Below are 13,597 nucleotides of genomic sequence, written 5' to 3' on the forward strand. Positions count from 1 at the left end.
TTTTATTATTTATTTTCACATAATACATCTAAGATACACAATTTATTTCAGACTTTAAAAAAAAAATCATAAGAATACATAAGAAAAATAATTAATAGACATGTACCATACCATATAAAAATCTGTTAATAAAAAGTTAAGAATTATTATTAATTTCAATGTACTAATACATATTTGTGTAATAGAGAACCTTAATATTAGGTCATTATTATACATAGGCATGTCTATTTTTTATGGTGAGGCAAAGTTGGCCAATGCCTAATATACATAATTGTTTTGAAGTTTGTATATTTAAATTTGTAGCCTAACTACTAATTACTTAATCCGTCGTATGGGGTTAAAATGTTATACATAATCAATGATTTATTTTAGAAAACATATTAAACCCTAAAACAAACTTAGTCTTAAGTGTTATCACACCTTTAAAAAGTCAGAGGCGGCGATCACCTATCATTAACCTCTTTCTTCATAACATTTACTAGCTGTAGACCCGTGTAAGCTATTTTGTGCCCAAGGGTAAACACTTGCAAGTGCTTTTCTCTTACCCATTCGTATGGGCGGTATAAGAGGGGTAAACCTAGGACCCACCAAATAATAAAACATGCCTAAATATAGTGAAGTTACTGTAAAAAAAATGATTTATAAATTTCCTTCCTCGCCAAAATATGAACTTTTAAATTGTTTTGTTGTTAATAATTAGTATGCCTTTAGGTGAATATGTGCCACTAAGGTCAAAATATATACACCATTAGTCATATTTTCAAAAAAAATTTTAGAGCTCCAATGCTCATTTGTGCTTTTTACTTGCAAACATGATATGGGGATATGTGCAAAATCAAAAAATGGGTTTGGATATTAAAAATTTGGGAAAAATGTGGAATTAAAAAAAGTAAGTTCGTTTAGAATGAGTGTTGCATCATTTTCAAATTATAAGTTTGCATAGAGAAGGTTAGCAAAATGTACGTCCAACATAATTCATATATCCACACTGAATACTATTATCTCCACCCATACATTGATAGATTAAAATCATTCAATATTAATTGTCAAATTTTTTTTTTTATTAATTTTTTTTCGAGCGTACTATAAATGTATCATACTGCAGAGGATCCTCAGGGCACATATCCCTTGCAAATACTACATCCTGTAATAGATCCCTGGATATATGTAAATAAATAAATATAATATGCTATATAAATTAAACTCAAGTTAATAATAAGTATTGATTTTGAAATGTATTAAAAATATACACACAATCCTTCAAAATTATCTTTTGCTACATTTCAAATTATTTGAAGTTCAGTAGTTTGTAAAATAGCTCTTAAAATATTCATTAAGTCCTACTGAAAATAATAATGTCAAAATTTGAATTTAAATTGTTATCTTATAAAAATAGTATTGTAGTAATACGTCATGTAAAATGTAATTCAATGTATGTATTATGCAAAATTTAGAATTGTAATAAATTTTTCAAGATAATATATTAATTTTTAAATTAAAGTAAATGGTCAACAGAAAAAATGTAACTCTTTTGCAAACTTAGAAATTTGTAGTTGATAAAATATCCTTGCAAAAAGCTTACACCTCGTCATTAACATAATATTTGAAATGATAGAATAAAACTACCATAACAAGCTTAACTATATGCCAAATGTCCAAATCAGTGGTGGTCAATGATTTTGTAAGGTCATAAGGCTGATTTTTTCACATACATAATTTTCATCATTAAAAAAGAATGTAGGTTACCTTTTTAAGTTATTATAAATGTATAAAAAATGCTCATGGGTGGGGATCTGCCCTTTGCAACATCGTTTGATCACCACTGTGTCAAATATAGTTTTAAATAGTGAAAATAACTAATTCAAATTATCTTAATTTATAAGAAAACAATAATGATTCAATTCAAAAAGGATACGTCCAAAATAATACATATGTCTGAAAATAGTTAATTAAGGAAAGTAATTGTAATTTCGAAACAATTTCAGATGTTTATAACAACCAATTAACATATTCAGGTTCAGATTAACAAAATTATAGATTAAATAGTAATGAAAAATAACATAGTTGAGTTGCATTGTTTAGTATACAATCACTAAATATAATTTAGAGGCCAAAACAGAATTTTGTTTAATATTTAAATATAAAATAGTATAAATTTTAATTCAAAAGAGGTGTGGCTAGTGCACGTGCTATAGCTGTGTTTGCACAAAATTAAAAAAATATGTTTGAAGGTGAGTCAATCATATGAAATAAACATTGTATTCATCACATAAAAAATTGCATGGTAACTATGAAGTTATTTACAATTTAATTTTTATAACATATATTTGTTTTTGGGGAGCTGGATGAATTTTTATTTTCCTATGGTGATGGAGTATTTGCTATAAGGAAAAATTCATTATTATTTTTCAATACAATACCTACGCTGAGAATAGCAACTGATGAATAATATAATTATTAACAGTGATAAGCATAGCAACCTCATTTATCCATTTATTTTTTAAACAAATAAAGGATGTAATATTTTTTTCTGCAGTAATGTTTGAAAATATAAAGTAGCATTAACAAAAATTGAGATTTTTTTTATATAGAATTTTCAAATAATTGTTTTTAAAGAGTATTGGCTACAATAATTAAACGTGCTCCAACCCTTAGGTCCATTTTTGTTCTATGTCAATAAAAATAATAATCTATAGGTATAAATTACCAATATAATATAATGTTAATCTGACCCTGAATATATATAATATTAAAAAATCTTTGTAATTATTTTTATAATATATTTTATAAAAAGGATACAAAAAGTCCACTGAAAAAACCTCCTGTTAATAGACTATGTCTGTTAAGGAAATATTTTTGCCACAAGTTTCCTGCTTTGAACAGTAACAAACCCTGAAAAAAAAAATTTAATTAAATCCATAAATGTGTCATGAGTGTAGGTGAAATAAGTCATTTTCTTACATTTTTTAAAGTGTCTAAATTATCTTAACATTCATTTAATAAAAAAAAGTTTAATTAGCTATAATCATATTCACTAAAATATATATTTAATTTTTTTTCTCATAATTAAGCTGTACCGATTGTCCATAACTAATTCATCTGTACTTTGACTTATAATAAAGTGAGTAACTACTTCTAGAAATCAATCTCAATATGTTTTTTTTTGTAACAAGTAAATTTTCAATTTTGAAAATAATATCTATGCTGTAGCAGCAGATGTAGGTAGTCAAATAAGTAAATACTATTTTAAAACTATGAATGTAGTTTTATAATTCAAGACTATTTAATAAACTTGATTTTAGATCAGATATTTAAAAAGTAAGGTTTTGGAAAGACATAACTTCATTTTACAATACAACTTAAATTATATCCAAATGTAACTCATAATTTGATGTAAATGCAATTAGTTTATCCTTATAATTAAAGAGCGGATTTGTATGCATATGTATTCTGGTTGACAGTATGACATTCAAAGTGGGCACAACATTTGTTTCTTGACATAAAAAATAAATAAATAAAACTTTCAAGCAGATATTTTTGCATATTTCGACATTTTTCTATTTTAAGGGCTTATTTTACAATTTGAATTGCATTTGTCATCTTTTAATGCATATGTTGTTTTGGTTTTTTGACATTTTTGAAATTTATAGTATTATAAGAAAAAAAATTATTATATTTCTATAGTTTCAATTAATTAATAAACGGTTTTCCCAAACATGACCTTAGATCAATAATCGGGGAAATAAAATACATATACCGAGATAAGAAAATATCGGTTACGACCATGATTGACCATTGACATTATTTCACTATTTCAGTGTTAAAATATTTACAGTACGTTTGTGTGTGCTACATTTCGTAATTCACTTTTATATTACTATATTTAATATTTATTACTTTATAGTTTTTTTGTTAATTTTTAATTTTTTGTTTGTATATTTATGCATATATGGTTGGTTTTTGATGCATACAGATCCACGCTCTACTTATAATTATTTCATTGGTTCATTGTAACTAGAAATGGGAATAATCAGTAAAAATATATAACAAAAATGCAGTTCTTAAAGGCGTAAAATGCAATGGTTAATTAATATTGATTGAGGAGTAGGTAGTGTCTAAATTGGGTTTCAAATTTTGTTCAGGGTTATGAGTTCTTGTGAACAAAATCATTAATAGTTGTTAATGAAGACATTATATACTAATATATATTTTTATAAATTATTATATAAACCAATTATTGTTCTGAATCCCATTTTTTTGACTCTCAAACATAACTGTTTTTTTTTTGAAAAATGATTTTTTTTAATAAGTTCAATAGGATATTTCTGACACAAGACTTGAGTTTTCAAAATAATAAAGATTTCACAAAAAAAATTATTATTTATCAGTGAAAGTTACCCATAGTGCTAAAACGGAAAATATGTAGAAAACGAAGCCAGATAGTCCAGTCAATCCAAGAATGCCAGCAGTGCACCCAGATAAAGCAGACATTGACGTACGGCAGTATTCGACGACTGAAGAATTATTGCGAAGAGCCGGTTCGCTGTAGGATACCAATTCTACAAATATCGTGCATCATATTTATCAACAATTTATTCAGATTTTTATTTATTCAAAAGAAATATTAAATAGCAATTGAACATTACCTTTAAATTTGGTTTCTTTGGATTCCTTGTTTTCTGTCATTTTAAATATATTATGTTGACAGAAGAAAAATTAAATACTTAATAATATGAGAAAAAATTGAATAGGATTAGAAACGGAAATTTATTGCTTTTGTACTTATTCAATGGTACAAAATTGCCAAAAGTCGGAATGTCGGATAGTGAATAATGATTAATGATTATAATATTAAACTCATTTTTAGTGGATAAATTAATAATCGCCCAATCATTATCTATAAAATAAGTTATTTATATTTTATTTATTCCTTTTCTGTGTCCATATCATCTCGTATAATCATTACGTTTGTACCATATCAACTCTATACTTTTACCGTGGTATATTTCATATAGATTATCACGTCAATAAAGAAGTGCATACTCTTTGGAAAACAAGTTTTTGAATTTTGAGGTTATCAAAAGCCGACGTCAACGTGTTTTTATCTAGAATAAAATAAAATGATATTGTATTTTTGTTCACTGTTCAGCCACCTACCTATTTTAGTAGGTGAATGTTCTAAATTCCGATTTATTCTTGATTTATGACTAGTTGTATATTTATTACTTATTAGTTAAGTCTTTTATATCAATTCATCTATACTTGTTAGTTGTTTTTAGTTAATAATTTCATAAGGTATGAAAACTTCGTTATTATTTTTGTTGTACAATTGTACATTCTTATAACTGTTTTATTTGTGAAAGTTTATAACAATATTATTGAGTACATTCTGACTTTTGCAAATTTACCGAACACATTCTTGAATAATATTGTAGAATTTTTTTTAGCTTAAATAACTATTTTGAAATGCCACGAAACAAGGCTGTCGAAGAGACGGACAAACAAATCCGAATAGCCATTGTGAATAATGATAAATGTAAGCCCAAAAGATGTCGTCAAGAATGCAAAAAATCTTGTCCTGTCGTGAGAATGGGTAAATTATGTATAGAAGTAGCACCCAATGATAAAATAGCTTCAATATCAGAAGAATTATGTATTGGTTGTGGTATTTGTGTCAAAAAATGCCCATTCGAGGCGATTACTATCATTAATTTGCCTAGTAATTTGGAAAAGGATACTACGCATAGGTATTCCAAAAATTCATTTAAATTGCATAGATTACCTACACCAAGACAGGGTGAAGTCTTAGGTTTGGTTGGAACTAATGGTATTGGAAAGTCCACTGCATTAAAAATACTTGCCGGCAAACAAAAACCAAATCTTGGACGTTTTTCAGTGAGTTGATTTAAATTTAATAGGGAATTCTATCAGTGTTTTTTTGCAGATATTTAAATTAAGTTTTACTATCTTGAAATATTCATAGGATCCACCCGATTGGTCTGAAATATTAAATCATTTTAGAGGATCAGAATTACAAAATTATTTTACCAAAATTTTAGAAGATGATTTAAAAGCAATGATAAAACCTCAATACGTTGATCAAATTCCCAAAGCAGTTAAAGGTACTGTTCAACAGTTGTTGGATAAGAAAAATGAACGAAATAATATTGAAGAAATATGCGATTTCCTTGGTATGTTAGTACTTATAGTATAATTATTTTTTAACTGCTATTATTTATTTATCTCTACAATTCTAATTTTGTTTAAATATTAATTGACTGTAATAACTATTTGTTAAAATTTATTTTAGAGTTGGATAAAATAAGAGATAGATCCATCGAACAACTTTCTGGTGGAGAATTGCAACGTTTTGCATGTGCAATGGTTTGTATACAAAATGGAGACATATTTATGTTTGACGAGCCTTCTAGTTACCTTGATGTTAAACAGCGTTTAAAGGCTGCTTTAACTATACGGTCCCTCATTGCTCCTGATAAGTAAGTTATTTTTTGAAAATTCTCTTTAAAATACCAACCAATTAAATAAAAAATAAAAATAATTTTCTAGATACATTATTGTAGTAGAGCATGATTTATCAGTGTTAGATTATTTGTCTGATTATATTTGTGTCCTTTATGGAGTACCTGGAGCTTACGGAGTTGTCACTATGCCTTTTTCAGTACGTGAAGGTAAGAAATATTTCACTATTGGTTTAATATTTTACTTTTCATTTTTTTTAACTAAAAATACATTTTATAGTTCAGATATTTATTCTGAATATATTTTATTTTTCATATATTGTATTAATTATATTGCAGGCATAAATATATTTTTGGATGGTTTTGTGCCAACTGAAAATCTTCGTTTCCGAGATGAAAGTCTTATTTTTAAAGTCTCAGAAAGTGCTACTGAGGAAGAAGTTAAACGCATGACTCATTATGAATATCCAGAGATGTCAAAAACTTTGGGCAATTTTTATTTGAAGGTTGAAACAGGACAATTTACAGATTCTGAAATTTTAGTTCTGTTAGGTGAAAATGGTACTGGAAAAACAACATTCATTAAACTTTTGGCTGGTATTATGCCAGCGGATGGTGCCAAAGGTATTATTCATTTTTATATTTATTTGATATTTCAAGTTTATTATTTTTTATAATTAAATCAATTGGTTGACATAATGTTGCAGTTGAATTACCAAGGTTGAATGTAAGCTATAAACCTCAAAAAATCAGTCCCAAAAGTCAGTGTTTGGTGCGAGTACTTTTACACGAAAAGATTCGAGATGCTTATATCCATCCACAGTTTATAACGGAAGTCATGAAACCATTGAAAATTGATGACATTATGGATCAAGAAGTTCAAAATTTGTCTGGTGGAGAATTGCAGAGAGTTGCTATTGCGCTTTGTTTAGGAAAACCTGCAGATATATATTTAATTGATGAGCCATCTGCTTATTTGGATTCAGAACAGCGTTTAGTTGCTGCTAAAGTTATTAAGCGATTCATTTTACATGCTAAAAAGACAGGATTTGTGGTAGAGCACGATTTTATCATGGCAACTTATTTGGCGGATCGAGTTATTGTATTAGAAGGCCAACCATCAGTGACATCTACGGCAGATACACCTCAAGGATTATTAGCTGGAATGAATAGATTTTTGGAGCTACTTGGAATTACTTTTAGAAGGGATCCTAATAACTTCAGACCTCGAATTAATAAAACAAACTCTGTGAAGGTAAGTGGGAACATTTTTATTTATAATGTTATACAATGTCATGAGTAGGAAGTTACAAAAGTCAAAATAGATGTAATATGCAGTTATAAAATGTTACATATGCAAAAAACAGTTATTCAACATTTTTAACTTATTATTTACGATTTACATAATATAGTAAATTGGTGTATTCCAAATTTATTTTTTTCTTGAAATAACTGGTTGGATAATAATAATTATGCATTGTCATGTCGGTATTAGGTAGCATATTTGATGTCATCATACAAACTTGAAATTATCCTAAAGTTTAGTTATAGTAGAAAAATTGGCTTTTTGCCACTTTGTGCTTCATAGAATAAGAAAATATATCTATATTACTCGATTGAGTATAAAGTACCTACATATATAATACAGTAAAATTTATTAAGATAATATTATAATATATGCATCAATATAATATAGAAATTTAAGCAATCAGCAATACCATTTTAATAATAACTGAATATGCATTTAAAATTTTTGTTTTTGAACTTATTATATAAAACGGATTTCTTCTTTTGTCTGCCATCATCTTATTGATATAGAAATAATATGTTAAATGTTATCAGTTGCTTATTATAGTTGAATGCAAACTTCTACATATTCCTAGCACTAGTGTTGATTAGAGCTTCAATGACATGAATCTGATATTATATACACTGCATTAAGATTGGTACTTAACTGTTCAAAACGTTATACATTTCTATGGACATATATATATTAACAAGGTTAACCTATGTTATTATTTTTGTCATACGTTAAATTTATCTGATTTATTTTTCTAGGATGTGGAACAAAAAAGAGCTGGACAGTACTTCTTCCTGGAAGATTAAGAAACAATATTATTCAATTGTTTCATAAATTCTTTGTCTCAAACATCAAATAGAATATGTCTTTATAAATATAATAATTGAATCAATTGAATATATATATTTTTTTTATAATATGTAAAATAAATTGATTTTTACCTTCTTCTGCAGGTACCTATATAACTTATTTTATAATTATTTTAATACATGAATTATAAATTATAATATTCACTGATATATTTTGGATTATTAAGTATAGTTCAGAATATAAAATGACACTTTATTTTGTATTGAGTTTATTAGTACTCAAGAACTGAATTATGAAAATATTCCATTTTATTATAGATACATGTAAATAACCTTTTTTTAGATAAAATACTTTTAATTTCGTGATACATTCAGATATCAAAATATGTTATAGCATTGATTTTATAATGAACTTTAAATAATTGTCTATTTTTAAATCAATGGTTAAAGTCAATATACAACTTGTAAGATTTGTAGTTATTTTACAGAGAAAAATAAAAACAAAAACCTACCAAAAGTATTTAGTTTTCTTTTAATTTTTTATTAAATAACATTCATGAATGCAAACAGTAATAATGGTTTGAGTAATATCTAGTCATTGGGAAATAAAAATGCCTACTTAATCTTTTCTAAAAATCTTATTGAAGCATAAAGAATAATCAAATATAAATTAGGCAAGTATTTAAAAAAACATTTTAATTGTTGTGATTTTGATATTTGTGTATTTATGTGAATGAGAATTAAGAATAGAACACACCATATTACGTCATATCGCACCACAATTTGTAGATAATTAATGTATACATATTTACGTAGTGTTTATCTGATGAATTCTGCATGGCGTGTCTATGAGAACATTAATTATATTACGATTTACGATTAAAAGAATTCCTATCATTACCTTTGTATTTATAAGCTACAATGGCGTGTATAAATATTAATTTTTTTCCCCAAAAATTAGGTTGCATATTATTATGAATTGTGATATTAACCAAATATCATTTGTTCACAAAATATTGCATGGGTACCTATAATCATGATAAATTTAATTTAATTACCTAGCTGATAAGAAATTATCCATATTCAAGTGTTAGATAGTTTGATTGGACATCGGCTTATCCATCAGCTGCAACGTCTAATAACTAAAAACCGAACATTTTGCAAATTTAGACATAAAAAAAAAAAACATTTTGATGACAAAAACTCAAAGCTCGTACCCAGTAAATATTTCCTTCTTTCATAATCATTAACAATTTTGTATGTACGATTGATACAAAGGAATCTGTACACATAGAGCGTGAACGCGTTCTATTACTGTATATAAAATATAAAATAGGTGTATAGCGTCCTCTTAAGCAAAGGAAATACGAATTGTAATCTATTCAGGCCGAGAAACGTCGGCGGCCGACTTGTGCGCAGATGCGTTGTGAACATTATTAATGGCAGTTGTACAGATAATTTACTGGATGTTTTTCACAATTGGGTGTTACCTGACTGCGAACTGACGAAGACTGATCACTGCCGACTACGCTTCATTACTTGAATAGAGTATAGTAGTGTATCGTTGATTAAAATACAAATAACAATTATTAGTCAGGTGCACGGAAAGGGTAAATAAAAATTAATTGAGAATATATTAAGCGTTGGGAACCAGTTGTTGGTGGAGACCTGAGGATTTCCTAAAGCTATATGTACATTAATGCAAACATTCGTTTAAAATTAAACGCATTTGGCTTTTTGCGAAGTTGTGAACATTAGCGGGGTGTCTGCGTGTAAACCTGTACCCAACCGAGTAAGATTCAGTTTTCAAGAAAAATTTCATACGTTGTAACAACTATAAAATAAACTTTTGTACTGATTAGCAGAGGCGTCGTAGCCAATAATTTTGTGGGGGGGGCTAAACAAAGTAAATCAGAAATTGATGTCCGTCACCTTGTACTTGGTCGTTATTAAAATATGTCTATATCCCATAACTGTAATAACTTCTATAAATTATTGATAATAGGTACTCAAAATGTTTCTTTAAAACCGTTTCAGAAACACTGCTGGTCTCTACTTTATCTTTTACCATATAAGATTTCTACCATAACACGACCAAGTTCCCTTATCCTTTTCCCCTCCCCTAAATACCCCACCACTTGTAAATAACAGATTTTGGTTAACACAGTGTATACAAATTGCTTCAAACCTAGGTACTCAATGTGTTTATTTATGAACTAAAGTTAATTTTCATTCCCTTAAGGTTTTTTAATAAAAGCCTTTTGCTGAAAATGTATTTTATAAGAGCTCTAAACAGTTGGCTAACAGTAGTTATTTTATTCTCTGTGTAATGGTGTTTAAAACTTGAAAATTTTCATCAACCTGATCTGCCAGAGTAACCAATAGCAATATAATTTATACTTATTTTTCCTATGTCCATATTATACCCAATATTATTTGTGAGCTGTTAGCAACCTTAAATCTTAAATCTCAAAATCCTTTCGTGAATGTTCAAAAAAAAAATTAAGTCCTACTTATCGAAATAACAACTATCCTATATTTTATGTTGGACCAAATCGCACACATTGAGCATAATCTTATTAAAATCAGTTCAGTAGTTTTGGAGTGCATTACACACAAACACGTTGTATGCAGGATGTTTATGTGTTCATCTATTAATTGATAATACGTATGTGTTTTATTTTTTTGTCACATTACAATCTGCATACCGATGATATACTTGCATGAATACGAACGTATATAACCCCAGATATACATTATATTAGGTATAGTTAATAGTTTGCGCATAGGTATTGAACTATTTTATTTCGACTCTTTTTACTTGGATGTGTCACTACTGTCACTTCTTTCTTCTTATAGCAAGTATTTTTTTTCACTGTTGTATAGTCAATTGGCCAATATTCCTATTGTACCCTTGCTGGATACAGGTTGTATAGTATTATTAAGTTAAACAATACGAAGGATCTTTACTCAGAAATGCTACTACGAAAACAAACAAAAGAATTTAATAGCTTAGAGTGCTTAGACGGTCATTCACCAAGCATGTATGATGTTTACGTACCCCATTTTTCTTCTTCAATAATGCAGTTATTCAAAACTTGTTTTTTGGAGTTACCTACTTACTATTCAATATGAATATATGATATTTACAAACTATTGAGATTTCGTAGTTCGCACCACTAAAGGAGTATCCTGTAGTGACAAAAATTACAAACTTCTGTTCATCAAATGAAAACCCTATTTCTTACTGTAAAATATTTATTCAGTATTTTTATTAATTTTAATTGTACGTATTAATTCAAATTTAAAATGTTTACATGATAAGATTCCTTAAAAATGGTTTTACTAAATTAAAAAGTAGAATGTAGGTGCAATATTAGAACTACTATATTTTATGAAGCTTGGACCATTTTTACAAATTATTTAAGTTGATACTTGATAAATCAATTACTACAATTTTAAAATCACCATAACCCTCCTATCAGCCAATCCCATTATCATTGACTCTATTATCCTTAGAATATATACAAAAAGTTAAGTAACTCAAAAACCACTCGTTCGAATTTTGGTTCTGGACATATTTTAGATTTAGCATGTTTGCACCTAATAACTTTGAATGTAACACGGAGTTTGGTATATGCAATATTGATACATACAATCGGCAATTACCACAATATAATATTATATTATTATAGTGTAATATAATATAGCCATTAATAGGTGACAGTAATATAACCAGCTATGTCATTCCTTGAACCTATTCAGAAATTCTACGGTATGTCAACATGAAGACAATATAGTAAGTACCTACCATTATTTTAATAGTTTTTAGATATTGTTATTAGATTCAACACAGTATTTGGTTTTGTTCTTATTTATGTTTGAAAAACAGTTCTGATCATTTAAACGCTAAATGTAAACCAAATTAGGAAATTCAGCAGTGTGATTAAACTCAATAGGGGCTAAAATATAATATTATAGTTAAGTGTTTTCGAATGATTTTAGATTTTAAATTAGAATTATGATTTGATTCACCGTTTTTAATTATCATTATATTTCTTTAAAGTTAAAATATGGCATGCGTTGACGGCGAATCATTTACCTTTGAATAATTTGTTTTTTAGTGCATTTATAAATACATCATTATAAATTATAATTTATTAAAACATTAAGTTAACTTTTAAACTATTGGCTTTTCAATTAATTTAGCTGATACTTAAATAATTGAATTTCCTTATATTTAAAGCATATAGATACATATGTATTACTTAAAGTGATTAATCCCGGGCCCGTTACATAATAATGAAATCTACGTGATAGGTACTGACATGATATACTCAGGGCCTGCACGAACGTCAACCTAAAAATGTATAAACCCATATTTTTTTTCCCGCTTTGCCCGAAAATTATTACTATCGCATGCTGGTATAGACGCACAGTAAAATGAGAAGTATGATCGACAAATAATAATGTGCATGATTTGGAAGGGGGCACTACTGGCAATAAATAAAAAGTCAAGTGACATCATACGTCACCCTTGCTATCCACGGGAAACCGATTACACAAAAAGCAAGCGATGCACATACGCGAACTGGGATGAAAACGCGTATACCGTGTTGATCATACTTCTTACTTATTTTACTATAATTACTATTTATAGTGTATTACATTAGCTACCTAATATTTATATTTTTTTATGTTAGGCAACCTTATCCCTCGGCCATGAACTGTACAAATATTTTAGATTACAATACGTCAATACACATAAACACATATAACATAAATGTAAAAGATCGCTATACCCACCAAGTTACATGCATTAACTTGGCCTATTCATTCTTATATTACCTATGAATTTATCAAACTTTTACAGCACGCAATAAAGGACTAATAAAAATAAATGTCTTTCAACGAAAGAAGCAGAGGCGATTAACATCAGCAATAAACGTTAAATATTTTGAAAGGTTGGTTCCACTCCAGATCTAAAATTGTTTAAAATATATCAAAAT

At 27.7% G+C, this 13,597-nt stretch overlaps 2 protein-coding genes across 3 annotated transcripts; one reads left to right on the forward strand and one right to left on the reverse strand.

Annotated features, from left to right (window-relative positions):
- Window positions 1-55: 55 nt before the first annotated feature.
- LOC111041994 (ER membrane protein complex subunit 6) lies at window positions 56-4,903 on the reverse strand. Of its 2 annotated transcripts, none has more exons than XM_022326477.1 (5): window positions 4,647-4,902; window positions 4,399-4,559; window positions 2,800-2,892; window positions 1,916-1,935; window positions 56-122 (listed from the first exon to the last, which is right to left on the reverse strand). In XM_022326477.1, the coding sequence occupies exons 1-5, from the start codon at window positions 4,684-4,686 to the stop codon at window positions 92-94; spliced, it is 345 nt and encodes a 114-aa protein (XP_022182169.1). In that variant the 5' UTR covers window positions 4,687-4,902; the 3' UTR covers window positions 56-91. The 2 variants fall into 2 exon arrangements, with proteins under 2 accessions (XP_022182169.1, XP_022182168.1); XM_022326476.1 differs by lacking the exon at window positions 56-122 and adding an exon at window positions 883-1,822 and having other exon boundaries at window positions 4,647-4,903.
- Window positions 4,904-5,099: 196 nt separating this feature from the next.
- Window positions 5,100-8,698, forward strand: LOC111041992 (ATP-binding cassette sub-family E member 1). The gene is made up of 8 exons (XM_022326472.1): window positions 5,100-5,295; window positions 5,448-5,895; window positions 5,984-6,191; window positions 6,311-6,497; window positions 6,568-6,689; window positions 6,819-7,103; window positions 7,187-7,734; window positions 8,538-8,698. The coding sequence occupies exons 2-8, from the start codon at window positions 5,467-5,469 to the stop codon at window positions 8,583-8,585; spliced, it is 1,827 nt and encodes a 608-aa protein (XP_022182164.1). The 5' UTR covers window positions 5,100-5,295; window positions 5,448-5,466; the 3' UTR covers window positions 8,586-8,698.
- Window positions 8,699-13,597: the final 4,899 nt, after the last annotated feature.

Source organism: Myzus persicae, unplaced genomic scaffold (assembly GCF_001856785.1).
Source record: "Myzus persicae strain clone G006 unplaced genomic scaffold, MPER_G0061.0, whole genome shotgun sequence".
NCBI classification, from domain to species: Eukaryota; Metazoa; Arthropoda; class Insecta; order Hemiptera; family Aphididae; genus Myzus; species Myzus persicae.

Coding starts and splice junctions, on each gene's coding strand:
- LOC111041992 (XM_022326472.1), top strand. CDS start 5,467: ATGCCACGAAACAAGGCTGTCGAAGAGACGGACAAACAAATCCGAATA. Junction 6,498..6,567: donor TCCCTCATTGCTCCTGATAA/GTAAGTTATTTT, acceptor ATAATTTTCTAG/ATACATTATTGTAGTAGAGC. Junction 7,104..7,186: donor GCCAGCGGATGGTGCCAAAG/GTATTATTCATT, acceptor ATAATGTTGCAG/TTGAATTACCAAGGTTGAAT.
- LOC111041994 (XM_022326476.1), bottom strand. CDS start 4,686: ATGACAGAAAACAAGGAATCCAAAGAAACCAAATTTAAAG. Junction 2,893..4,398: donor TTTCCGTTTTAGCACTATGG/GTAACTTTCACT, acceptor TTTTTTTTTCAG/GGTTTGTTACTGTTCAAAGC. Junction 1,823..1,915: donor ACATATGTATTATTTTGGAC/GTATCCTTTTTG, acceptor TATTTGACACAG/TGGTGATCAAACGATGTTGC.